General features: G+C 46.1%; 2 protein-coding genes across 3 annotated transcripts in view; both read left to right on the top strand.

The window, feature by feature from the left end:
* The window catches only part of LOC128405012 (histone-arginine methyltransferase CARM1-like), a 58,410-nt gene extending 52,979 nt beyond the window's left edge, over nt 1–5,431 (top strand). The window contains exons 12-13 of one of the 2 annotated variants that reach the window (XM_053371180.1): nt 2,956–3,045; nt 3,879–5,431. In XM_053371180.1, coding sequence (XP_053227155.1) covers nt 2,956–3,045; nt 3,879–3,888 — 100 coding nt within the window. In that variant the 3' untranslated portion in view covers nt 3,889–5,431. Of the gene's footprint in view, nt 1–2,955; nt 3,050–3,878 lie in introns of those variants that run through there. The other variant, XM_053371181.1, reaches the window with a different exon arrangement.
* Nucleotides 5,432–14,189: 8,758 nt separating this feature from the next.
* Nucleotides 14,190–27,280, top strand: part of PUM3 (pumilio RNA binding family member 3) — a 29,900-nt gene continuing 16,809 nt past the window's right edge. The window contains exons 1-8 of the mRNA XM_053371174.1: nt 14,190–14,374; nt 16,404–16,586; nt 18,487–18,622; nt 19,833–19,908; nt 21,353–21,446; nt 21,527–21,593; nt 23,891–24,065; nt 27,177–27,280. Of these exons, the coding sequence (XP_053227149.1) occupies nt 14,287–14,374; nt 16,404–16,586; nt 18,487–18,622; nt 19,833–19,908; nt 21,353–21,446; nt 21,527–21,593; nt 23,891–24,065; nt 27,177–27,280 (923 nt within the window). The 5' untranslated portion in view covers nt 14,190–14,286. The remainder of the gene's footprint in view (nt 14,375–16,403; nt 16,587–18,486; nt 18,623–19,832; nt 19,909–21,352; nt 21,447–21,526; nt 21,594–23,890; nt 24,066–27,176) is intronic.

The raw sequence follows: 27,280 nt of genomic DNA, 5'->3' as shown, positions 1-27,280 counted from the left end.
TCCTCCAGCACCATAATTCAAAAGCATCAACTCTTCCTTCCACTGTTCCTCATAAGGCTTTCTAAAGCCCAACCCTTCCCACCATGGCATTGTGATGTGTAGACTCTAGCAGCTTCTCCTTGCAGATCCAATGCCCCAAATGGAAGGAAATTTCCCACAGAACCCAGAAAAGGTCATGGGTTGAGCCTAGAGCAGGTAAAGGACAAATGCAAAATGCCAAGCCAAATGAGAATACAAAACTGCTCCCTGATAGGTCTCCTCCTGCTTCTTCATGGGGCTTTGGGGAGCTTGCGACTCAGAAAGGTAGGATACAGCTGGGTCTTATTGCCATGGCAACCCTTGCGCATGCAACAGTCAATTTCCCCTCCCCTTTGTGCCCAGAATGGGCACCATAGGCCACTTACAATACAGTATGAAACGGCACTATCATCTTCTTAGAAACGTCTGTCTGCAATGGGAAGCAAAGCATCCTTGCCTTTTTATTTTCACAAGCTTCTCCAGAAGCAGAGTGCCCAAATCAGAGGCGCCAGTGATGCAATCAAAATACTTCATTTGTATCAACAGCAAGTGCCCCACACGTGACTTTTCCGTTTTCTGGTTAATAGCTTTCCCATAAAGAAGCCCTCTCGCTCGTATTACAATACCTGCTCTTCAAAGGTGAAGTATATCAATTACTTGCAGAGTTGAGAGAAGCGACAGCAGCGTTTTCCATCGCACCATGCCACAATTGCTATTGTAATCCCACTTGTTTACAACACCGTCTCTATAGCAATGAAATGCAGTTGCCAAAGCCTTCATTAAAGGCCAGGCATCTTGGCTGCCTCGCTGCCGCCTGCAAACCTGATCCAGAGGAAAAGAGCACATGGCTCCGCAGATTAAGAGAAAAACTAGCAGGCCTTTTGGCCTGTGTTTCGTCCAAAACAAAATACGAGAAAACAAAATTTCATGGATCCTTGATAGGGTTGTCGTTTCCGCAACATCTCAGTCTGAGGCTCATAGGCAGGGCCTGGTTTCCAACTCTTGAAAGACCAAAACATAATAATGGGAGAGAGAGAGAGAGAGAGAGAGAGAGAGAGAGAGAGAGAGAGTAAAAACGCAGAGCCCAACAGTGTGATGGTCCAGAAAAATGGAGGGTGGGGTGGGGTGGGGGCAGGACTAAAAAATCCATGTTCCACTTTTTATTTTCCACTGTAAAGGGACAGCCAATTACCACAAAACTCCTAGAATCAATTCAAAGGTAGTAAAATGAATGATGATAGCATTGTGAATACAGTGGTACCTCGGGTTACATATGCTTCAGGTTACAGACTCCGCTAACCCAGAAATAGTGCTTCAGGTTAAGAACTTTGCTTCAGGATAAGAACAGAAATCGGGCTCCGGCGTCGTGGCAGAAGCAGGAGGCCCCATTAGCTAAAGTGGTGCTTCAGGTTAAGAACAGTTTCAGGTTAAGAACGGACCTCCGGAACGAATTAAATAATTAACCAGAGGTACCATTGTATGCTTGTCATGCTACAGTTTGAACACCAAGGATGATGAGGTGCCCCACCTCACACACACACCCTGTTGTCGTTGTTATTATTATTGCTGTAGGGCAACAAAAAAACCCCACACACTTTTATTGCAAGCCCCCATTGCTAAACGGTGTGGTCCCCCCCCCCCCGCAAAAACCCCCAAATGGTTTGTTGAACACTCATCCTAATTTGTTTATGGGGAGGTTAGACAATTTGACATCACACAGTTGTTTTTTTCTTGTCCCTTTCCTTGGATGATGGATGGCGGCTAACAGATTGAGGTTGAATCCTGACAAGACAGAAGCACTGTTCTTGGGGGACAGGAGGTGGGCTGCTGTGGAGGACTCCCTGGTCCTGAATGGGGTAACTGTGCCCCTGAAGGACCAGGTGCGCAGCCTGGGAGTCATTTTGGACTCACAGCTGTCCATGGAGGCGCAGGTCAATTCTGTGTCCAAGGCAGCTGTTTACCAGCTCCACCTGGTACGCAGGATGAGACCCTCCCTGCCTGCAGACTGTCTCACCAGAGTGGTGCATGTTCTGTCTCCTGCTTGGACTACTGCAATGCGCTCTACGTGGGGCTACCTTGGAAGGTGACCTGGAAACTACAACTAATCCAGAATGCGGCAGCTAGACTGGTGACTCGGAGTGGCCTGACTGTTGCTGAAAGACCTACATTGGCTCCCAGTACCTTTCCGGGCACAATTCAAAGTGTTGGTGCTGACCTTGAAAGCCCTAAATGGCCTTGGTCCGGTATACCTGAAGGAGCGTCTCCACCCCCATCGTTCAGCCCTGACACTGAGATCCAGCTCCGAGGGCCTTCTGGCAGTTCCCTTGCTGCAAGAAGTGAGGTTACAGGGAACCAGGCAGGGGGCCTTTTCGGTAGTGGCACCCACCCTGTGAAACGCCCTCCCATCAGATGTCAAAGAGAACAACTACCACCAGACATCTGAAGGCAGCCCTGTTTAGGGAAGCTTTTAATGTTTGATGCATTACTTTATTTTAAAATTGTGTTGGAAGCCGCCCAGAGTGGCTGGGGAAACCCAGCCAGATGAGCGGGGTATAAATAATATATTATTATTATTATTATTATTATTATTATTATTATTATTATTATTATCTGAGGGAGTCCTATTTGTGGGGAAGTGGGTACATTGTGCAAGTGTATCAAATCCGCTTTAATTGGGCTGGATTTGCTGGCGTGTGACTGAAACCTACTAGTTGGAGTCTAGCAGTGCTCAATGTCATCCCTTTTAAATACTTTTTCATAGGGTAAAGCTTTGATTCACCTATGTTCAGTTGACCAACTTACAAGTTAGTGCTTTCAATCCTCATTATGCATGAAAAAACACAAGCAAAAGAGAGTATTAGTATTAATTCAGAAACGTCGAAACTTGTTATGGACATGATTTTAGTTTTTTAACAAAATTTCTTTTTTATGCTACAGGCAGAGTTATGACATCCAAATTGTTGCTGTAGTGGATGAAACGGGCTTTAAGTCAGGCAATGTCCTTGATTTAAAGAATCCATTTTTTAGGTAAGAAATGCTCTTGGATAAGATTTGTAATCATTACCAAGCTTCAAAATTGTATAATCCATTACTTGTGAATGTTTAGTCTTTAGCGCAAACCTTTGCCATCTGTTGTAGTGAATGCTACATTCTAGCCTATGTGCTCTGCATCTCCCACAGCCCCCTCTCCCAATTTGTTATTTTGCTTCTGAGACTCGCGGTGCTAAAACTGGAGTTTTGCTGGTCTTGGTCTGAGGCAAGAAGTGTGTTTGAAATAAGGCCAAAATTGTATGCAAAGATCTTTGCATAGAAATGTTGGAAGCCGCCCAGAGTGGCTGGGGCAGCCCAGTCAGGTGGGTAGAGTACCAAAAACAACAACCTGGTCAGAATAAAAAACATGATTGAACTAAGGTTCTTTTAAGTGGCTATTGAAGACATGGACATGCCTGACTGTTCTCTTTTGTATATAAATATAAAATATTATTTATTTATTTTTTAATAAATAATTTTTATTGAATGATTTTATGTTACAAAAAACAATACAGCCATACTACCACTAAATATAATTAAGAAATAAAAATTACATACGTTGATATTTAGTTTATTTGTTATTTTATATAAATATAAAACATTTAATGTCCCGCATTTACGAGCATGGTTAAATAAGTGATGGATAATTCTCCACCGTTCCATTGTGCCTCACAGTGTTCTGCAACTTAAAAAACAGCCACTTTTCCATCAACAGAAATTAATACAATAAAAATGCATAAAAAGAGCTACAGTATTTGGTACTCTTACAACTTAAAAAATTATACTGTGCCTGTCATACAGCTCATATTCTTTAAATATTTTGTTTGTAGATATGCTTAGATTGCGATATACACCTGCTGGAAGAAAAACCAGGATTACCAAACCAAGTAGCCCACGAGAAGTTGAAAGCGAGACTATCCAGCAGGTTCCTTCTTCCGTGAAACCTAACTGTACATATCAAAAGGAAATATTTTATGCAAATTGTATAAAAATATGTTTGTGCTATTTCACACACACCCTTCCCCCCCACCCCCCAAGCTGGGCACCCCCATCTTTAAACATGCCTGCCTGGAAGTATTTTTCACTGCGTCCAATGGTATTTTCTTGGTGAGTGCATTTATTTGGAAATCCTCCCCGCTTAAATCAATGGAAACTGGTCTGCAACTCGCACCCGCCTCTCCTGCCTGGCGAGGGGTCAGGGCTGCTGGGAGTTGCAGACGGAAGCATCTGAAGCTCCCCATCTGGTCTCCTCCTGGCCTTCAGGAGGGGAATGTTGGTCACATCTTTGAATGACGCTGTCCTTTGTTCCAGAGGTACCAAAATACCATATTTTTCGCTCTATAGGACGCACCGGACCATAGGAGGGGGAGAACAGGGGAAAAAACATTCTCCCCCTCTCTGTGCAGCGCCCCTTTAGCGAAGCGGCAGGAGAAATGGAGCCCTTTCCATTTCTCCTCCCGCTTGGCTGAAGGGGCGCTGCGCAGAGAGGGAAAACTGTGCAGCGCCTCTCCAATGAATCGAAGCCTGGAGAGCAAGAGGGATTGGTGTGCACTGACCCTTCTCGCTCTCCAGGCTTCAGGCGGCTATCCGCAAGCCTTAGGAGCACAGCGGGAACTCCCGCTGCGCTCCAAGGCTTGCGGATAGCTGCCTGAAGCCCAGGGAGCGCAGAGGGAGTTGGTGCTGCGCTCCCCGGGCTTCAGGCTGCAGGCTGCTATCCGCAAGCCTTCAGAGTGCGGCGGGAATTCCCACTCCCTCTGCACTTCGGAGGCTTTGTGTTGCTGTCGCTGAAGCCAAAGAGCCTGCATTCACTCCATAGGACGCACACACATTTCCCCTTCATTTTTGGAGGGGAAAAAGCGCATCCTATAGAGCGAAAAATACGGTTGTACTGGTATCTGAGGTTTCCTTTTTTCAGTTTGTCTAAGACTGATGCTCCTTGTTTTTCTCTCCCCCCCCCATCCTTCCCTCCCTTAAGGAATATTCTTAACCAAGCCTACCTCATGTTTGTACACATACATAGGATGTATGAGAATACTGTGGACAATACACCAAGCTCATACTCAATGTTTCAGTATTTGCAAGAGGTATTTAAAGATCTGGAGCTTATTTTCAGCTGGCCAATAATGAACCTTTTCCGCCTCAGAGCAATATGGCGCTAGGCTCTCCACCCAACCAACGTCTCCTCTAACCTGCATTGTTTTCAAGCAATCCTGAACGGTCTTGAGTCAGTCTGCCAGTGACCCTCTTTTGGCAAACCCATTGAAGAAGGGCAACAGCAGACGACTCTGCCGCCAATCCTTCTGTATGGTTCCTACTTTCTGTAGATAGCACAGCAGCAATTGTACATTTAATCTTTCCAATAAAATTTAAATACGAAATACAATGAGGTTGTGGCGTTGCTTTCTGTGTGGGGTCATTGTAGGAAGTGTAAGGCAAGACACAGGCCAGCCCCAGCCTCCTCACCTCAGTGATTTATTTGGGCTTCTGCTTTTTTGTTTTACAGTGGTACCTCGGGTTAAGTACTTAATTCGTTCCGGAGGTCCGTACTTAACCTGAAGCACCACTTTAGCTAATGGGGCCTCCTGCTGCTGCCACGCTGCCGGAGCACGATTTCTGTTCTCATCCTGAAGCAAAGTTCTTAACCTGAGGTAATTTTTCTGGGTTAGCGGAGTCTGTAACCTGAAGCGTCTGTAACCTGAAGCGTATGTAACCCGAGGTACCACTGTAATTCCACACGTGAAACAGGATGGCAAGTATCTCTCCTGGGCTCAGGTGTTTAACTGTGACCCTTATGTGCTCTGTGCTGCCACTCCCTGGGACCCTGCCAGCGGTTATTTACAGCAGCACTCAGCACACAAAAAAAGAAAAAAAGAAAATCCACACAAAGGTGGAACAATGAATTGGCTTTGAGCAGCGAGGCTCAGCAGTCTTCCTGCTCTTTTAAATTATGTGCCACTTGATCCAGCCGGCTCCTGTAGTGAAAACGCAGCGCTGGACGTGCCAAGAAGTGAATACATTTGCACCCCTTGTGTTACCACATTTGGAGCGCAATGAAAATCACCACTGGCTCTTCAGTGGCAGATGGGGAGAAGGTTGCTCATTGCTGCCAGAACTAGCCATAATTCATCATCTGTCAGCCACAGCCTGTCTTCTTTCTCCCTAATCTCTGCCTAGGATCTGCCTAGGACTCTTCTGGGAGTCTGTAGCAGATTGTGCTTTGTCTGTTGGCCTGCCTGAACTCTGGGGAACTTGAATTCTTGGCCACGGCTGCAGCCTCTCTGAGCAGCCACTGAAAGACATGTAACAGGCGGCTGCTTGCAGCTAGTCTGCTGATCAGTTGTTAGTTCTGAAATGGCTGATTATTTGTGCAGGAAAGAGAGGTTTTGGTTTATTTTGGGTGGGCGATGGGCAGCATCCTGGCTGGCTGACAGGGCCGACGACCTGGTGGTCATTGCGTGTGTTGTGATTGGAACTGGATCACAGCACCAGGAGGTGGGGAACTCCAGGGAGAAAGAGAGAGTCAAATTCCTGATCCTCATGCAGAAACCTTCCTACACATTAGATTCTCTTTGCTGGATCAAGAAGCACATTTTTCAATATGGATTGGAATGCTAGCCAATCATTAAAGGCCTTGGAGTCAGCAGATCCACTGCACTGTTCCTGGGTGATAATGCAAACCGTGAAGTTTTTCAGGGACACACTGGCCCTGCATTATAGGCAGTTGTGCTGCTGTAAATTGTTTTAGGATTGTTGAAGCATTCATGGAATCACAGAATTGTGGAGTTGGAAGGGATCCTGAGGATCTTCTAGTCCAACCCCTCAATGCAATCCCATAATGGGATTCGAACCTGCAACTGTGGCCTTATCAGCCCCATGCTCTAACCAACTGAGCTACGTAGCAAACATTTCTGTAGGAACCAACCATGTGCTACCTCTTTGTACACATGAGAAAGAAAAACAAGAGCAGCCCTTCTGGAGCTAGCCATGGGTCCATGCAGTCCACACTCCTGTTTCTAAAGAGTAGCCAGCCAGATGCCTCTGGGAAGCTCAGAGTTAGGCCCTCTAGTGCTCAGAGCCGGTCCCCAGCCACTAGCGTCCAGGGGTTTACTGCAACTGGACCTGGAAATTTATTCAGTTATCACAGTTAACATCAACTCTTAGTGGTGCCCATAAATTTGTCTTAAGTTCTGCTGATCTTGCTTCCCCTTTCACTATGAGCTCTACTGTTCTCTCCTCATTTACAATCTGATCCACAATCTAGTGAAATCTATATATGCTTAGGACACAGCTCCATAGCTGCTTTTTTCAATCCGATGCAGAACTTGCTGTCTCTGCTGCGGACTTCATTGCTTTGAAAATGGAGACAGGCGAGCAAGACTGCAGCTGAAACTAGCCAGGCTGTAGCTTTCGTTTCATATTCCTTGCTGAGCTACCGTATTTTGTGCTCTATAGGACGCACCGGACCATAGGAGGGGGAGAACGGGGGGGGGAATTCTCCCCCTCTCCGCTGAGCGCCCCTTCAGCGAAGCGGCAGGAGAAACGGAGCCCCTTCCATTTCTCCTCCCGCTTCGCTGAAGGGGCGCTGCGCAGAGAGGGAAAACTGTGCAGTGCCTCTCCAGCGAAGCGAAGCCTGGAGAGCAAGAGGGATCGGTGTGCACTGACCCCTCTCACTCACCAGGCTTCAGGCGGCTATCCGCAAGTTTCGGAGCGCAGCGGGAACTCCTGCTGCACTCCGAAGGCTTGCGGATAGCTGCCTGAAGCCTCCGGAGCGCAGTGGGGGTTCCTTCTGCGCTCCGGGGGTTTCAGACGGCTTCGCGTTGCTATCGCTAAAGCCAAGGAGCTTCATTCGCTCCATAAGACACACACACATTTCCCCTTAATTTTTGAAGGGGAAAAAGTGTGTCTTATAGAGCGAAAAATGCGGTACTTTTGCTCCTCCAGCTTAAGTTCTGTCTTGACATTTATAGCCAGAATAATAACATAGGAACCTTTTGTAAGATGAATTTCTTTGGGTGAAGTTTGACGTGCCCTTCTGAGATTCCCTCCCGTTCAGATTGTGAGCTGTGAACCTCAGAACCTGGCTTTGAAGGGGAAACTGGTCCTGTATCTCTGTGGTTGGTCACTTAGGCTATAGGGTCAACACGGCATCACTCATCTATATGAAAGTATCAGCTCAATAATGGCTTCACACACCCCAATACATAATTTAACCCATGAATCAACTTGGTCACCAGGAGGTGGATACAAATATTTTTTGTAGAACAATTGCCCCCTTGAGAACTTCTGTGGCCCTGTGAGTCTGTTACTTAGTAGTTGCGGTGTGAGATCAGTGGACTAGGGGGCTAAGCTAGGCCCCTGAATGTTCTCCTGGAGCTTCCATCCCAAATTCTGGGAAGCTTCTGCCTGGCCTAGGGAGGGAGGTGCAATGCTCACATGCAGGTTGTCGCGATGTACCACCTGCAATGTTCCCCTCTCCATGTCACTCTTGCAAGCTGGCGCCTCTGGCCCTAACACTTCTCCATGAAAAAATTCACCGCACGTAACTGCTTGGATGCATTCTAGGTAAAGGTAAAGTACCCCTGACAGTTAAGTCCAGTCGCAGACGACTCTGGGTTTGCGGCACTCATCTCGCTTTACAGGCCAAGGGAACTGGCGCTTGTCCACAGTCAGTTTGTCTGGGTCATGTGGCCAGCAGGACTAAGCCGCTTCTGGTGCAACAGAATACCAAAACCAGAGCAGCGCACGGAAACGCTGTTTACCTCTGTGTGTGTTTTCCTTATCCAAGTTACCATGGGCATTACCCTCCTCAGTGGTGCTCATGGCAGTTACACAGCATTGCTGTGAGCTTGTTATGTCTCTATTCAGCAACTGCATGAAGCACCCCAAAGAACTGCAGGTACAGTTTCGATCACAAAGATCCTGGGACATAAAACAGGAGTATGAGCACTACAGGCAATGACCTGGAATAATGAGCTCCAGAGCAGATGGGCTGCATTTTTTTACCTTCAGTAAATGATGCAATTTCCATTTATTATTTGGCTAATTGTACAAAGGGAGCCGCAAGTCTATGTGGCAGGTGCTGTGCTTCAAAGTCTTCTGAGAAGGGAGGTTTCCTTTTCTAATGTGTACAGTGGTACCTCGGGTTACATATGCTTCAGGTTACATACGATTCAGGTTACAGACTCTGCTAACCCAGAAATAGTACCTTGGGTTAAGAACTTTGCTTCAGGATGAGAACAGAAATTGTGCTCCGGCGACGCGGCAGCAGCAGGAGGCCCCATTAGCTAAAGTGGTGCTTCAGGTTAAGAATAGTTTCAGGTTAAGAACGGACCTCTAGAACGAATTAAGTACTTAACCTGAGGTACCACTGTATTAAAAAGGGAGCCACCTTCTCCTTTGGAAAAGAGACACCAGGGTCACATCCATACCATAAATGCCAAGCATTCTGGTGCAATCCTGGCAGCTGTAGTTAAGGCTGCTGGGAACTGGGTCCCTGGGGAGTCAGAACTCTTTTCAAACTCAAGTCCCCATGATTCTTTGTGGGAAGCCGTGGTTGTTAAAGTGGCGTAAGAGCACTTTAAATGTATGGGGTGAAGGAGGCTCTTGGCACCCAAACATGTTATTCTTTCCATAGCACTTTGATTTCAGTGCAACCTGCAAAAGCTTTTAGGTAAGATTGAAACAGTATATTTAGCTCTACAGATGGAGCCGCTGCACAACCAGCCGCCACATCTGGGTGTGTTATGAAGGTGCCCTTTCAAGAACTCTGTCTGGGCGTTCTCTCACACCATCAAGTATAAAAGCATTGCTCTCAAAACAGAATCAAAATGACTATCAAAATGGCAAATAATGACTACTGAAAGAGCTTTCGGCACCTAAAAGCCTGCACCGTGACGTTTCTAGGCACCTATCAGGAACATTTCATTTGCTGAAGCAGCCTTTGCGACAACAGAAATTGTACATGTGAGGAGGGTGTAATGGCCTTTTCACATCAAAACCAGTCTTTGGAGCTCGTTAAATGTTACTTACTGAGAGACCAAATTAAGCCTTCCTAGAGCAAAAGATACATCGGGAGGCTTAATTTGGTCAGAATCGAGTTGACACTTCCAGAGTTAACACTAAATGCATGACTTCTGGAAAATGGGCCCCATACCCAGTAGAGGGCTGTGAAAATTTGTGTCCCAAGCTTTTTAGGCTCGGGGATTCATGTACTGAAAGGGGCACCTTGGTTGCCAGATGTTAAAATATATCAACATTATTTCCCACTATAAAGGGACGTGGGTGGCGTTGTTGTCTAAACCACAGAGCCTAAGGCTTGCCGATCAGAAGGTCGACGGTTTGAATCCCCACAACGGGGTGAGCTCCCATTTCTCTGTACCAGCTCCTGCCAACCTAGCAGTTCAAAAGCACGTCAAAGTGCAAGTAGATAAATAGGTATCACTCCAGCGGGAAGGTAAACAGCGTTTCCGTGCGCTGCTCTGGTTTCACCGGAAGTGGCTTAGTCATGCTGGCCACATGACCCGGAAGCTGTACGCCGGCTCCCTCGGCCAGTAAAGCGAGATGAGCGCCGCAACCCCAGAGTCAGCCACGACTGGACCTAATGGTCAGGGGTCTCTTTACCTTTATACCCCACAATAAAGAGACAAGTACACCAGTACAAGCCCCTTGTATTTAACTTGGTAGCGTATAGCCAGCCAGTGCCATTCTTTCCGCAGTGATATAAAGAGGGTTTGGAGGTGGGACCCAGACAACTGGAATCGACTCACTTTGCTAGGTCATGGAAACATTATTCCAGCCACTGAAAAGCCACACACACACAGCTAGGGTAACAAAATATCTCCCTTTGATGAGCATAAAGGTAAAGGGACCCCTGACCATTAGATCCAGCCGACTCTGGGGTTGCGGCACTCATCTCGCTTTATTGGCTGAGGGAGCCGGCGTACAGCTTCCAGGTCATGTGGCCAGCATGACAAAGCCGCTTTTGGCGAACCAGAGCAGCGCACGGAAATGCCGTTTACCTTCCCACCGGAGCAGTACCTATTTATCTACTTGCACTTTGATGTGTTTTCGAACTGCTAGATTGGCAGATGTGTAGGGTACTTTCAACAGTGACTTGCTGATTCAAATAGATACTGCTACGAAGTGTTCATAAACAGCTGGGGGAAAGCCCTTTTTTTCTTTAGTTTTGTCGAGTGTAAATCTGCAGTGAATTGTAAATTAAGCAAGAAGTGAAGCAGAAGAGGAAGAAATCACAGCCTGATTGTCCTGCTAAGGGACAAAAGTGTGCAAACGATTTACATTTCTAGCTGCAACAGGCAATATTTTGCACCGCCACCAAAGGGAGTATGTGGAATCATTAGTCTTCAGTGTAATCTTGCCCAAGGGCTCACATTTGCTGAACTGCTTAATGATAATTTTTTTAAAAAACCATTAAAAACTAGGTCTGCTGTACATGGGTCTTCCTTGTCTAATGCAGCTACAGCCTTGGCTGGTTCTGCGTGCTATTCTGCGTGTTTGTGTGTGCCTTTAAGCCATGTACTAGAGGGCTGCACATAATCACAGCAAAGTGAGTAATCCACTAATCCTCTTTTCTCTTCCCACTGTAGAGAAGGCTGCAGAAGAATTTTAGAAGCTTATAAATTGAATCCTGGGGTTGCTTTATTCTTATAAATAAATAAATAAATAAATAAATAAAGTGTTTACTAAGAAATGAAGGGTTCTAAAGGTTGGCTACCAATGATGCCATCTGCAAAACCGAAGAGCAATGAACAAGAAGTTTATTTTGGATAATTTCCCACCACACTTTTCATTTAAGAGAATCTTCCTATACCCGAAGGTGGCTTTAATTGTCCAGATATTAGCCTACATTAACATAAGCCATATTTGTTTACACGTACAAGTAACTGGCAAGTTTCTCCTTCTCTTAATGCCCCAGCTTGGGTAATTCTAGTCATGGTTTATTTCACACCTCTGTTTGGATGGCTCCTGCTGGGATCTAAATAGAATGAAAAGAAAGGCTGAATACATTGATCTTCCTCCCTGGCAACTGTAGTTCACCCCTCCCAGAGCTACAATTCCCAGCACCCTCAACCCAACGACAAATCCTAGGAGAGGACGAAGGGACGGGCTCTCAATGCACGGGGCGTCTGGATGCAGCCAGAGATTTCAGATGCAATCAAGACCCGCTTTGCAGAAGGGAAAGCGGCGTCCTCGGCTCTGGCAGGAGAAGCGACCGAGTGTCCGTCAGCACCTGAAAAACGAGCCAGTGGATCCCGGGATCTGGATCCGATGCAAAGGCAGGACCTGATGCCTGCTGGCTGGGAGCTCCCACTTGGGCTCTGTGGCCACAATCCGAGGCTGGGCGCCCCATCTGCTCCTCCCAGCTGGGCTTCGTCTTTTTTTTTGGACTACAACTCCCATCCTCCTTCACCGCTGAGACTGCCAGAAGGGGATGATGGGAGTTGTAGTCCAAAAAGACTCCTTCTTCGCCCCCTTTAGGATTAAGGGGAGAAGGCTCTTGGCTGACAGGAGCCCATAGCTGTCAAGCGTCCCTTATTTGGCGGGAAACTCCCTTATCACAGTGCCGTGTCCCACTGCTTTCCCTTATTGATGATGTCCCTTAAATTTCCTGGGTTTCAAAGGAAGCAGCTCCTCTCCCTCCCTCCCTGCCCGCCAGGGAGGAGGGAGGCTCCAACTGTGTTGCTTGGCTGCCCCCCTCTGGCCTCCTCTCACCAGCCTCAGCCCCCGGGAGCCCCTCCCAGCCAGGACTGGTGGGAGCCTCGGGCCCTTCTGCTGCCATCCTCGCGGCCGCCAAACTGAGCGTCTCTGCCTGGGGCCTCCCCTATGCCCGTTGCCGCCGCTCCCACTAGGCTGTACTGCTGCTTCGCCACCGAAGGACCCGGATGAGATGGGCAGCCTGGTGCAGCCTATGAATTGCTGAGGAGCCTTGAGAGGAGAGCGAGGGCAACCATAGAGAAAGCAGTTCAAAGAGAGGAGGCGGAGGCGCGGGCAGGTGTTCCAAGGGCTAAGCATAGAGGGGGAAAGCGGAGGAAGGACCGCAAGCGCTTCTCCCATACATTTGTAGTGGTAGACTAGCATAGATGGTCTGATCTGCGGGTTTACTTTGGACGCTATTCCCCCCCTCCTCCCACCCCACCTGATGGAACTGAGAGCTGCAGATGGAGCACGAGAGAAAAGATGCAGAACTGCAGCAGCATCATCCTGGCTTGGACTTCGTTTTGCGCGAAAAGTGGTTGCTGCTTGCAGTTATTTAATTGCAGTGTTTCATCAGCTGGTCTCTTGAGCAGCAACCTCTGGAAACGAAGGGCTAAAAACTGGCGCTCCTCTCCCAAATTACAGTGGTACCTTGGGTTAAGTACTTAATTTGTTCCAGAATTTACTTAACCTGAAACTGTTTCAGAATTTACTTAACCTGAAACTGTTCTTAACCTGAAGCACCACTTTAGCTAATGGGGCCTCCTGCTGCTGCCGCGCCGCCGGAGCCCGATTTCTGTTCTCATCCTGAAGCAAAGTTCTTAATCTGAAGCACTATTTTGGGTTAGCAGAGTCTGTAACCTGAAGCGTATGTAACCCGAGGTACCACTGTATCTGGTCCCTTTTAACTTCGTATTTCAGCTGGTCGACTAAAATCCCTTATTTTGGCTGCTGATCCCTTATTTTCGAGGCTGCTGGTCCCTTATTTTCAAATCTGTCAGTTGACAGCTATGCAGGAGAGGTGCTTCCTCTCCCTCCCCTGAAGGCTCCCTACTCCCGAGGAGGCTCCCTCCTCTGCTCAGCTGCATAGGGATGAAGTGCGCAACCATTGCTCCGAGCGCAGCCGACGCCGCCACGCAGCCCCGAGCGGAGACTCCCCGCGGAGGGAGCGCGCAAAGGGACGCGGCCGCGTAAGAGGGAAGCCGGAAGACGGGCGCGCGCGTGTCACTCTGTACCTTTCTACGTCTATGGGCCTCGCCGCAGCCGCGGCCGTCACTTCCGCTTCCCCTTTGGAGAGCGGGAGAGTGGCTGAAGGCGCCCCCTGCCGACCACCCCGCCGGCGTTCCAACGGGAAGCGGAAGTACTGGCAGATGTGTCCCGCTACTCGCCTTCTCGCGAGGCCCCTTCGTCCAATGGGAGAGAACTTCCGCCGGAAGGAGCTGGGGAAGAGAGCGGAAGTGCGGCTGGAGACTTCTTCGGGAGGGCGGCACGTGGGGCTGAGCGAGGAAGCGAATTTTCCTTCCCATGGAAGCCAAGCGCCGACGGACGGGACCCGCAGGCGGAGGAGGAAGAGGCCCCGGGAAGAAGAAGCTGGCCAGGAAGGCCGAGGAGGGTGAGGCGGGGGCGGGAAACGGGCCTCCCCTCCGAGCGCGAAGGCAAAGGGGTTGACCACGACCCTCCTCTACAGTTGGGGGGGGGCGTGGGTGTGTTTTATGGGACCCTCCTCCCCCTCGCATCGCCCATGTCTGGGGAAGAGAATCATTCTTGCTGGGAGTTGGAGGTCGCTGGCCGAGATCTTGGGGAGATTTTTTTTATTATTGCTTTGTGCAGCATCTGGTGGAAAAGTGCAATACGAATTTAACACATACAGAAATAATTCTGTGAACTGCCTTGAGACCTCCGGGTATAGGGCGGTAAAGGTAAAGGGACCCCTGACCATTAGGTCCAGTCGTGGCTGACATTGGGGTTGGTAGATCAATTCAATTAATAATAATAATAAGGTAAAGGGACCGACATTAGGTCCAGTTGTGGCCGACTCTGGGGTTGCAGCGCTCATCTCGCTTTACTGGCCGAGCTGATTTTTAAAAAGAAAACCCTATCTAAGGTAAAGGGACCCCTGACCATTAGGTCCATTCGTGGCCGACTCTGGGGTTGCGACGCTCATCTCGCTTTATTGGCCGAGCGAGCCGGCATACAGCTTCCAGGTCATGTGGCCAGCATGACTAAGCCGCTTCTGGCGAACCAGAGCAGCGCACAGAAACGCCGTTTACCTTCCCGCCGGAGCGGTACCTATTTATCTACTTGCACTTTGACGTGCTTTCGAATTGCTAGGTTGGCAGGAGCAGGGACCAAGCAATGGGAGCTCACCCCATCATGAGGATTCGAACCGCCGACCTTCTGATCGGCAAGTCCTAGTCTCTGTGGTTCAACCCACAGCGCCACCCGCGTCCCATAACTCATCATATAGCACCTCAAAAACAAACCAGTAATAAAAGGCCACCTCCAGCTTCACCACACAGATGAGCAGCCTGGGTGATGGTTTTTTCACCCCTGCCCATATCATGTAGTCAGAACTGCAATGCAACTGCTAGGTTGGCAGGAGCAGGGACCGAGCTCACCCCGTCATGGGGATTTGAACCACCAACCTTCTGATTGGGAAGCCCAAGGCTCAGTGGTTTAGACCAGTGTTCCCCAACCTTGGGCCTCCAGCTGTTTTTGGACTACAACTCCCATCATCCCTCGCTAGCAAGACCACTGGTCAAGGATGGTTTAGACCACAGTGCCACCTGCGTCCCATAATCATAATAGAACACCTTTCTTCATAATAGAAATCCTTTCTTCAAGTAGTGACAGCATTTTTGGTTGCTGTTTTTTCCCCCAGAATGTCAGTATGTCCACTTGATCCAAATTCTATTCCCGTTAAATAATGTATTCTGTTATGTATTCCACGTTTCTAATGTTGAATAGACATTGCTCTTTAGTGTGGAATTTGAATTCGTTCTCACAGAGGGTGGGCCATTTTCTAGTCACCATAATTATATGAAGAAACCTGACTTGAAAAGTGGAAGACTGTTTTTTTTTCTTTAAAAAAATCATGTAGGCACTTTTTATTTATTAAATTAAGGTATGAATGTATAGAATCAATACAGTTCCCTACCCCCAGGAAGTGACAAACCACATATTTCATATAACTGTTTTAACATCACTATTACAAACAAACTGTTTGATGTGAAGTTGCCCACAACATTTCCCTGTACTTTAGCATATAATTCTGCCTTAAGCACACCAGTGACAGGGATAAAGGGTAACTCAAAATATATCCGCTGGAAAAAAATTCTGTCATATTAGCTGTATGCTATGTACTGTATGTAAATCCACCAAATGGTAGGGATTGTTAGATAAAAACTAATCTAATAATCAAGCGGTTTCTAGCAAAAAAGTATTTTTATTTTATTTTTTACAAAATATACATTATGCGTTTTCCGTCTTAAGGTTTTTGTCCCATGTTGCCTTTTGCTCTTCCATTTATCCTTCCTGAATTGAAATATCAAAGTTGGATTGAGAAGAATATAATACATATTGAATACAAACTGATCTGTTGTTGATTTTGTGAAATTACCTCTTTTGAAAACTTAAAATAGATGCTGGTCCTCCAACCAAATTAAATAGAAAAAGCGGTGAAGATGGCAAGCCTAAATTTAAACGTAAGAAATTTGAGAGAGGAAACAAAAAGCCTGGTAAAACTGGAGTGAAACAATTCAAGAGTAAACAACCATCAGAAAAATTTACCAGGAAGCGCAAACTTCAAGATGATAAAGAAGGAGGTGAGAATAATACTTGGGTTTGTTTGTTTTTTTAAAAGATACATTGATCAAAGAAAGATAAATGTCTCAGTGAATGTGCTACTTTTAAGATATTTGAAGGCGTCTACTGTCCACAATCTATTGATGATGTGACAGGGCCTTCTCTGCCCTTGCCCCTGTTTGTGGAATGCCATCCCCATAGAAGTTGCCATTTTTTTGGTGCCAGTTCAAGACCTGTCTATTTGCCCAGGCTTTTGAGTATTTATCTAGTTGGTTTAGCTTACTGAGTAGCTTTAGTTGTTCCTATTTGAGGTGTTTTTATGGTTTTATCACTTTGTATTGCGTGACTTTTTAAAATTTAAGTGTTCCAATCCACCCGGGTACCTATACAGATGATGAGCTATAAGTAGTTCACATCTTAATGATGAATGTTTTCTTTTAAAGAATGTGTGAATTGTGACCAGCCTGCATGCTGTAGATTCATCCCTGCACAAAACTTGCATTTAGAGCTGAGACAGTGGTTTGAAGCAGGGCCCCACAGTGCTATGCTGGCCTTGGTAGTGAAGTAAAACATTGTGGTTCGTAGGTCCCGCCCAGCGTTCAAATTAGCTAGGCGCATTTTGCACCTGGCTATTGTCCACTTGCAACCAAGTGAAGATGTCTGGGCGCCAGGATGCTGCCTGACGTCTCCACCATGTGGGGATCATTGGATTTCACCTGTTTTCACACACTAACAACACATCCTGTAGAATGCTACCAGTTATATGTTATCTGCAGAAGGAATTTCAGAAATGAAACTGCTTTTTCTGTACCGCCTGAACAGAAGCAGTCACCATTATGAAAAGGATGTCATAATAGGCCGATATATATGTGGACTGTCCCTGGATCACATGACTTTTGTTCTTTAGGTTCTCCAAGCTCTTAACGCTGCTCAAGGTTGTCATCTCAACTAGCCAGCTGTTTAACTGAGAATCAATCACAGTCAGTCCATCCTTTGAAAAATAAGACTTTAGAGCCGTCTTGCCCCCAAATGGCAACTAGGCATTCCATTTGGGTGGCTGTAACCTTGATTTAGGGAGCCATTTGGCACCTAGCTTATATATCTGAGTTTCTAACACTGACTGGTAGGTCCCACCCCCTCCTAGCTTGGCCCCGGGGACGGGTGAGGACGGGCCATGCCTGACTTTCTTGCAGGGAACTAGACAGTTTGGCTGCTTGTATCTTCTTTGTGCCTCAGCGTCACAGCAGCCAAACCATCCCAAGCTTTCCCCCTAACATGGGAGTGAGGAAAGGTACAGCAATAGCCACACAACTCCTGGAATAATACCCAGCCAGTCACGATTTTGGCTCCAAGCTTGACGGCAGCACACTTGCCATTGTAAATGTAGCAAGGATGGATGGTCAGGAGCATGAGTTATGAGCCTGAGGTTCAGATTTTAGTTAGGTCATGAGTTTTCAGAGCTTGCCTTGGGCAAAACCCACAGCTGTAATATCAGGATAAAATGGGTCAGAGCTCCATGCTAAAGAGCAGGTGTTTTGTATGGAAAAGGTTGCTAGTTCAACCTTTGGCATTTGGAGATTAAGGAAAGGTGGAGAGTCACTGGAGAGCCTTTGTCTGAGTCTACTCTACTGGGCTATATGGATCCATGGTTCAACTTGGTATCATTTAAATGAACGAGCTGCTGTTTCAGAATAGGCTGTAACAGTTTTAAAAAGTTGGTTCTTTCCTCCAGACTGACATTCTTGGAATTTTAAACAGAGGCACAGCTGACAAAAATTGATTAGGGAAGTATTGCTGTCGGAGAGGATCCCATGAGCAGAGCAGTCTGCATCCAACAGTTGGCACTATTTCTTAATTAACTTGTGTGACGTTTGATGCACCTTAAAGTGTGCTACAAAATGAATGCATTTTTGTCATCAGGGTCGGCGCCTAAGAAGCCTAAATGGGACGACATCAAGAAGAAGAAGAAGGAGCTGAAGCAGAGCCGACAGCTGAATGACAAAGCCAACTATGATGTGGTGCTTAAGGGAAAGCAGATTTGGGAATCTCTGAGGCAGTAAGAACGACTTGCGCTGCATGTTCCTGAACTTAACACTGTACTTGTTTTTCTTTCTCACGAAGGAAAAACGTTTGTCCTGCCTTAGACTTCAGTATAATGCACACACAGACATGGTTTATTGCTGCAGTTGTCTGTGTGGATTATAAAACTGAGGCTGTACGTCAGTGTTTTAGGTTCATTAAAAAAATAAAATCATGACTAGAATATGTGTCCTTCATTAAAGCATGGATAAAGGATTACATATTACAAAAGAACCTTTGGACAAAGAGGCTACCTGCGAGTTGAGCACCCTGCAGTGTTTGTCACCTGCTGTTAAGTGTGTGGCTTGAGTGTAGAACCCCAGGCCGCCTCCACGCCTTGCTTTTGCAGTGCTATGATGCTGTTTAAACAGCCATGGCTCCCCACCAGCTAATCTGGGGGCTGTAGTTCTCAAATTGGTTTGACAACCCGTCCCTCTTCCCAGAGAACCCTGGGAATTGTAACTCTGGGAGAGGAGAATAAGGGTCTCGTGGCAACGCCCAGCACCCTTAACAAGCTACAGCTCCCAGAATTCATTGGCAGAAGCCATGCCTCTTTCAAGTGGTTTTCCTTTAAAAGTGTGGTGTCAAATCTCTGCTCAGTCTTAACTCACTAAATGGCCTTGGGCAAGTGGCAATCTCTTCACGTATAATCTGCTTTACCTGCTGGTTGTGAGAGCTCTCCTCTCCCCCCTCAGCCATCCGTTGCGCTGATCATGCTGCACTCCACTCTGCTACCAAAGTGGCAAGGATCTAGTCATGCATTATAGGGGGTTGGACTAGATGACCCTAGGGGTCCTTTCCAACTCTATAATTCTTTGAATCTATGCTGTGTTTCACTAAAAGGCTGGGTGCCCTTGTCATTAGAGTTCTCAGTAGAAGGTATACAGCACTGTGTCCTTAATAAAGTTGGGCACCAAACTTCTTACCTGCCATATTTGTATGGAGGTATTCCCTGCCTCCCCAAAGAAAAGGTTTTTGATTGTAGAAAGGGGATGAGCTTTGGAAAGGACAAGAAGCAAATACTGTAATCTGTTACGCTGCTCTCAGTTGCTTCTGGACAGCACTTTAACATGTTAGTCTTCCAACATTAGATGCCAATTAACTTCTTAAAGTACAAGATAATTCAGTTACTGTATCAAGAAAAATAATAATTGTTGCATTGTCTTAAGATTTTCTTGTTTTTATAGGAAAAAATGTGAGAAGGAGAAGCGGGAAAAGATGTTGAGTGAACTCCAAGAGCTGCTTCGTGGGAAAATAAAAAATGTAAGCAGGATAGCAGAATACAGTGAAACATGACTCTCAAATGGCTGGACTTGTTGGGGTTTTGTAGTGATGGGGAAAGGGCATGTCTGGTTATGCTGCCCCTCCATGTGCTGGAGGCTGATGGGGGGGGCAAGTGGAATGTCTGTTCCCAGGCCCAGCGGTCAACCTAACAGTTCATCTACCTGTTGCGTTACCTGCCAAGTATCTCAAAGGTCTCTAAGCCCAGGACACAGCTTTTCAGCAGGTGCAAGCAGCAGGAAGAGGAAGCAGGAATACAGTGGTACCTCGGGTTAAGTACTTAATTCATTCCGGAGGTCCGTTCTTAACCTGAAGCCTCACTTTAGCTAATGGGGTCTCCTGCTGCCGCCGCGCCGCCGGAGCACGATTTCTGTTCTCATCCTGAAGCAAAGTTCTTAACCTGAGGTACTATTTCTGGGTTAGCGGAGTCTGTAACCTGAAACGTATGTAACCCGAGGTACCACTGTATCCCATTCTCTGGATCCAACTCATTGTATTGTCTTGGATTCCAACTCATTGGAATGCTTCACCTGTTTTACCACCACCATCATCATCAATGTATTATTTTTATTTATTAAATTTGTATACTGCCCTATGCCTGCAGGTCTCAGGGCAGTTCACAGGATAAAATCACAATATAAATACACAAAAGAAAACAACCCAGTAACGTCCCCCGTCCCCCTCGGAATAACCCTCCAGAATCGCATCCCATGATGCCTGATGCACCTCGTAAGGAAATGTGTTGCTGTGTTGCAAGTGTTTCTATTACATATCTATAATAAAAATAATGCAGGTTGTAGGAGCACTTGGTTGTAGGGACGCGGGTTAAACCACAGAGCCTAGGACTTGCCGATCAGAAGGTCGGCGGTTCGAATCCCCGCGACGGGGTGAGCTGCTGTTGCTCTGTCCCTGCTCCTGCCAACCTAGCAGTTCAAAAGCACGTCAAAGTGCAAGTAGATAAATAGGTACCGCTCCAGCAGGAAGGTAAACGGTGTTTTCATGCGCTGCTCTGGTTTGCCAGAAGCGACTTAGTCATGCTGACTACATGACCCGGAAGCTGTATGCTGGCTCCCTCGGCCAATAAAGCGAGATGAGTGCCGCAACCCCAGAGTCGGCCACTACTGGACCTAATGGTCAGGGGACCCTTTACCTTTAGGATCCCTTGAAATGCCAAATGCTGGAACAGTAAAACATATAGAGGCATCCCCCCCCCAATTTCTTTAGTTTGTTTACTTGTCTAATGCCAGCACACTTATACGGTTCATTTCTTTGGGAGTGTATTATGTTTTGGCAGCCCCAGTTAGCTGCAGACAACTTTTAGGAATTTTGTTAAAGCCAACCGTGAAGATGAATCTGTTGAAATGCAATGCTGCCTAAATGACTTAGGGGGAATGATTCATCTCAAGGGAACCATTTATCCCCACAGATGGCGTTTGCTCACGATTCGACCCGCGTCATCCAGTGCTACATTCAGTTTGGCAACGCAGAGCAAAGGCAAGAAGTATTTGAAGAACTGAAAGGTACAGTTTCCAGAAACAAATGGCTTGCCTTCAGAGCTCTTGGTGTTTACAGCTTCTTATGGTGGTTTCTCACCCCACAGATAGTTTCACCGAACTGAGCAAAGCCAAGTATTCCAGAAATATTGTGAAGAAGCTTCTTGCCTATGGGTAAGTTTTTCCTTTTTCAATGCTTTTCTCCACTTCTGAGGGAAGTCAAGCCAGAGAACAGAGTGTAAAGGAGAGAATGAGGGAGCTGGACTGTGGTGCTTGGCTTCAAATCCTTGCTCAGCTTACTCTCTTGTGCCGCACTGTTGTCAAAAAGATGAAATGGGCTTTGACAGAATGCGATAATGATCCCACTGAGATCATGGCACTGCTCTGGAAAATGCTTGTGTGTCTAAAGTCCTCTAGCTCCAAAAGACAAAGAAATTGGTTTCGACTCTTCCAAATCTCTGGATACTACTGATGTCTGTCCCACGTCTGAAAAATGCCAATTTGGTTGATATGACTTGGATATGTGACTCTAAAGCAGCTCATAGCATCATCATATGTTAAAAAGTCATACCATGTCATTTGTAGGCAACTTCTTTCTTTTTTAAAAAAAAAATTATTGGTTTTCACAACATTATAAACACACAAACACATAAGACAAACAAACATAAATCATAGCCTTATTGAAAATTATACTTATTAGCATTGTTAAGTGACTTCCTCGCATCCCCTTGGTTGAATTTCATTGCATATCCTTTTAACGGTTTTCCAAATCGCAGTTCTTATAAAATTTAACTTAAACATTAACATTCTTAGATCTTCAGGTTATGAAATTAAACATATTAATTCATCCCTTAACATAAATAAATCCTAAGCCAATTAAGTATCTGCAAGCTGTTTTCAGTTAATTTAACTTAACATATTTACCATATTTTTTGCTCTATAAGACTCACTTTTTCCCCTCCTAAAAAGTAAGGGGAAATGTGTGTGCGTCTTATGGAGCGAATGCAGGCTGCACAGCTATCCCAGAAGCCAGAACAGCAAAAGGGATTGCTGCTTTCACTGCACAGCGATCCCTCTTGCTGTTCTGGCTTCTGAGATTCAGAATATTTTTTTTTCTTGTTTTCCTCCTCCAAAAACTAGGTACGTCTTGTGGTCTGGTGTGTCTTATAGAGCGAAAAATACGGTAACTTAAGTAATCATTAAATTTAATTCACTCTTCCTGATACTCCTCCTTCTTCTGGTCGCGCACTCTTCCGGTTAGGTTGGCTAGCTCCGAAAAATCCATCATCTTCACCTGCCATTCTTCTATCGTTGGTAATTCTTGGGTTTTCCACTTTTTAGCTAACAGAATACGCGCAGCAGTTGTGGCATACAGAAATAATTTAAAATCTTTCCTGGGCAATTCCAAACCTGTTATTCCAAGAAGAAAGGCCTCTGGTTTCTTTATAAATGTATATTTCAACATTTTTTTCAATTCATTATAAATCTCTTCCCAGAAGTCTTTCACCTTGGGACAGGTCCACCACATATGATAAAAGGTTCCTTCCTTTTCTTTACATTTCCAACATAGATTGTCACAGTTGTGATATATCTTTGCTAATTTTACAGGAGTCAAATACCTCTAAAACTTAGCTCAGTGCATGAGACTCTGCTTCTCCCTGAAGTTTGGTGCAAGTGCCAGGAAGCCCTGGAGAGGGGCAGGATTTGTACCAAGCAACCAAAAACTAGGGTTGGCTACCAATCAGAGCCAAACTGTCACTCAGTGATTGGCCTGCTGCTGGCATCTCTCTCTCTCCTATGAAACTATGTATATTAATACACATAAGACACTCACACACAGTGAGATAAAACGTGGGCTGGATCCAGACTGCCTTTCATGAACGGAATGGCTCTTCCAGTTCACAGAAGGCTTCTGATCCAGCAGAGGGACCCGGCTGTCGCAGGAAGGGAAGGCAACGGCTGCTGCTTCATCCCTCCCGCTGCAGAAGAAGAAGAGTTTGGATTTGATATCCCGCTTTATCACTACCCTAAGGAGTCTCAAAGCAGCTAGCAATCTCCTTTTCTTTCCTCCCCCACAACAAACACTCTGTGAGGTGAGAGAGGCTGAGAGACTTCAGAGAAGTGTGACTAACCCAAGGTCACCCAGCAGCTGCATGTGGAGGAGCGGGGAATCGAACCCAGTTCACCAGATTACAAGTCCACCGCTCTTAACCACTACACCGCACTGGCTCCCAGCACTATTCCACAGGGTCCCGCAAAGCAAAAGAAAGGTGGCAAAAGTTGCCGCTCCTTCTGACAGCTCAGTCCCCTTGCTAGTGGCGTCAAAAGTTTGGATCAGAGTCTTTCTTTTCTCCCCACCATTGAAAAAGAATAAAAAATCAGTTGTGTTTAATAAGTGATTGCTCAAAGTCTCTGGTCCGCTTTTCTTTTCCGATATGTTGAGCCACTGTCCATGTTTCTTCCTGAAACAGAACGAAGCCACAAATTGCAGAGATAATCAAAAGCTTTAAAGGCGAGGTCAGGAAGATGCTGCGCCATGCCGAAGCGTCGGCTGTGGTAGAGTACGCCTATAACGACAAAGCCATTTTGGAGCAGAGGAACATGCTGACTGAGGAGCTGTATGGGAACACATTCCAGGTCTACAAGGTGCTGTATCAAGGCAGCTTTTTGGCAGCTTTCCCCCACAGTATTGTTTTTAGATTTTAGATGCAGTGTGCCGTGGGAGAGAAAAGGAAGGGTGGCCAACGGGAAAGGAAATACAGTGGTACGTCAGGTTATGAACTTTGCTTCAGGATGAGAACAGAAATTGCTCAGCGGCGGCAGCGGGAGGCCGCATTAGCTAAAGTGGTGCTTCAGGTTAAGAACAGTTTCAGGTTAAGAATGGACCTTCAGAACGAATTAAGTTCTTAACCCGAGGTACCACGGTAAAGGTAAAGGGACCCCTGACCATTAGGTCCAGTCGTGGCCGACTCTGGGGTTGCGGCGCTCATCTCGCTTTACTGGCCGAGGGAGCCAATGTACAGCTTCCAGGTCATGTGGCCAGCATGACTAAGCTGCTTCTGGTGAACCAGAGCAGCGCACGGAAACACCGTTTACCTTCCCGCCGGAGCAGTACCTATTTATCTACTTGCACTTTTGTGCTTTCGAACTGCTAGGTTGGCAGGAAAGTACCACTGTACTGCTGTTTTATTTCCAGAGCTGGAGCTCTGAAGGTGGGCCCCTCTGCACCTGTGCCCTGCACATGCAGTCAATGCTGTTTGTGTCTCGCCCCGACAGAATTTCCTTCCTGTCTTTGAAGTCCTTCACTAGAGCAGAACATACTTGGGGCTAAAGGATATCTGTCTGATCTACACCATGAAGAGGTGGTCTTGGGAATACTGACTTCGCCGCTATGAAAACTAGGAATTCTGTTTATAAGCAAACCTGCCATTCCCGTGATTCTAGTTAACATCTTGATATCTTCATTAATGCTGGGATACGTAGCAACCTGATGCATAGATCTAAGCTAGGTGTTTCAAAAATGTATTGGCATCTGAACACGTGTTTACTTGATCCTTTCTCTGGGGGTTGACTTTACAGTGGTACCTCTGGATGCAAACTGGATTCATTCCGGAGCCCCGTTCGCATCCAGAAGCGAATGCATCACGGGCCACAATTCGCCACTTCTCTGCGTGCGCGTGACGTCATTTTGACCATCTGCGCATGCACGAGCGGTGAAACCCAGAAGTAACGCACTCCGTTACTTCCGGGTCACCGCAGTGCGCAACCCGAAAATACTTATCCCGCAGCTACCTCAACCCGAGGTATGACTGTATTAAGAGAAGTTGGTTCTGCTTAAATGACAGAGGCCAACTTGAAAGACCTGCCACCATGTTTTAATTTGTCTGGTGTGAAAGTCTGAATGCAAAGGCTTTATCGACAAAAATAGGTATTTGATTCCTGCAGAATTTAGAGATCTCTGGAGAGCATTGTTTAAGTTGATTGGTTTGCAATTATTGATTATTCAGGTGCAGTATAAAGAAGTCTTACAGTTGAACTTGCTATACAATGTTTGACTTTTGACTTCAGTTTGAAATGGTCTAGTTCCATGCCCCCCCATTGCCGTTTTTAAGGATTTAAAAAGTAATCATTAGCTTACATTTGAAAGGGAGTGGTTTTATTAGGAATTTTCATGTTTGAAAATCTGGATAGAGCCATTCCAATTCCTATTAAAAAATTAAGCTTAATGAAGTTCTTTTAAAAGCTTTGAAACCACGAATACTAATACGCTGTTACTTGAATTCTCCTTTCATTATGTGTGGCATCATATTCTCTTAAAGACTCACAGATCACACATTGTGGATATCTTTAATGAGAGACCAATTAACAGGAGTTCCACTTTGCACACTAATTAGAAACTGTCTTCTTTTGGAAATGGTAGCTCAAAGTGAATGTAAGAAGCAGTTATACCTGCTGTTTTAACCCTTTTAAAAGCTGTGCATGAATAGGAGCTACTTCAGCCTTTTTAATAGGACTGTTTTACAAATTGCACTGTGATCCTTAACCTGCTTGCAGAGAAGTCAGATTTCTTCACTACCAGATTTGTGGTGCTGATGGGCACTCAGGTGCAACCGCCGGCTCCTCTATCAGTTCAATTTCAGGCACAGCTGCCCTGGTTCTGTTGGGGGGGTGTGAGTAGGAAGCCAAACCCTGCATTGCTCTGAATTGGGATATCGTAGGTTTGACCATCTGAATGAGTCAAAGTCTCTGTGCTGGAACTGAGAGGCCACAATAAGGCAAGAGTGTCTTGTATTTCTTCAGAACAAAAAAGGTTGTACCCAGTTAGGATGGATCTTTGCAGAGCACACGTGAACAAAATTATAATGGGGCAGTTCTCCCTTATTTGCAGCCCTTTTTATTATAAATAAAGTATAGGTATAGGTAAAACTGGATGGAGCAAAAAGGTCAAAAGTGAGGCTGGATGAATACACAAATACAGTGGTTACATACGCTTCAGGTTACATATGCTTCAGGTTACAGACTCCGCTAACCCAGAAATAGTACCTCAGGTTAAGAACTTCGCTTCAGGATGAGAACAGAAATTGTGCTCTGGCGGCGCGGCAGCAGCAGGAGGCCCCATTAGCTAAAGTGGTGCTTCAGGTTAAGAACAGTTTCAGGTTAAGAACGGACCTCCAGAACGAATTAAGTACTTAACCCGAGGTACCACTGTATAATGAATTCGTGCATTTCCCTTCTTTTTGTCCCAATTACAGTATTAAAATAGGCAGGCAGAGCATTTGACACCTATGTGTGTGTTTCACCCTTTAGTCGCATAGTTTTATACACCTTGCTTTCTCTCCAGCCTGTCATGTTTCATCAGGACCTCTAGTATGTCAATAAGACCAGGTTGCAAGATAAACTCTCGCAAATGTATCCTTGGAAACGGAGTGCAGTTCAGGCTGTTCATAAAATGTCCTTCGCTGGTCACTAGGTACAAAATGCCTTTTGTCTAGATCTTTCTGGAGACTTCAGTTCCCTCTTAAATGGTTAAATAGTAGGTGCCAGCTGGACCGTCCTTCACAGGTCATCTGAGGTCCATCACAGGGAAGCCAGTGGCTTATCAGAGGTGCTGTCTGTACGGAACCTCTCAACTGAGTCTAATGAGGTCACAGTGTCAAGATACAGTGGCAGACTTGCTTTATACTGAAGATTCTTCATTGTGCTTTTGGCTCTTTAATGTCATTAAAATTCAGCGTAGCGGCTTTTCTTAAATTTCAGTCATCAGAACACCCAACTTTAGAGGAAGTGTTGAAGGCTCAGCCTGAGAAGCGAGAGGCCATTCTGGATGAAATGAAACAGATCCTGACTCCAATGGCGCAAAA

This window comes from Podarcis raffonei, chromosome 17 (assembly GCF_027172205.1).
Source record: "Podarcis raffonei isolate rPodRaf1 chromosome 17, rPodRaf1.pri, whole genome shotgun sequence".
NCBI classification, from domain to species: domain Eukaryota; kingdom Metazoa; phylum Chordata; class Lepidosauria; order Squamata; family Lacertidae; genus Podarcis; species Podarcis raffonei.
Note: the sequence above shows the minus strand (reverse complement) of the source record. Positions and strands in the feature narration are given on the sequence as shown.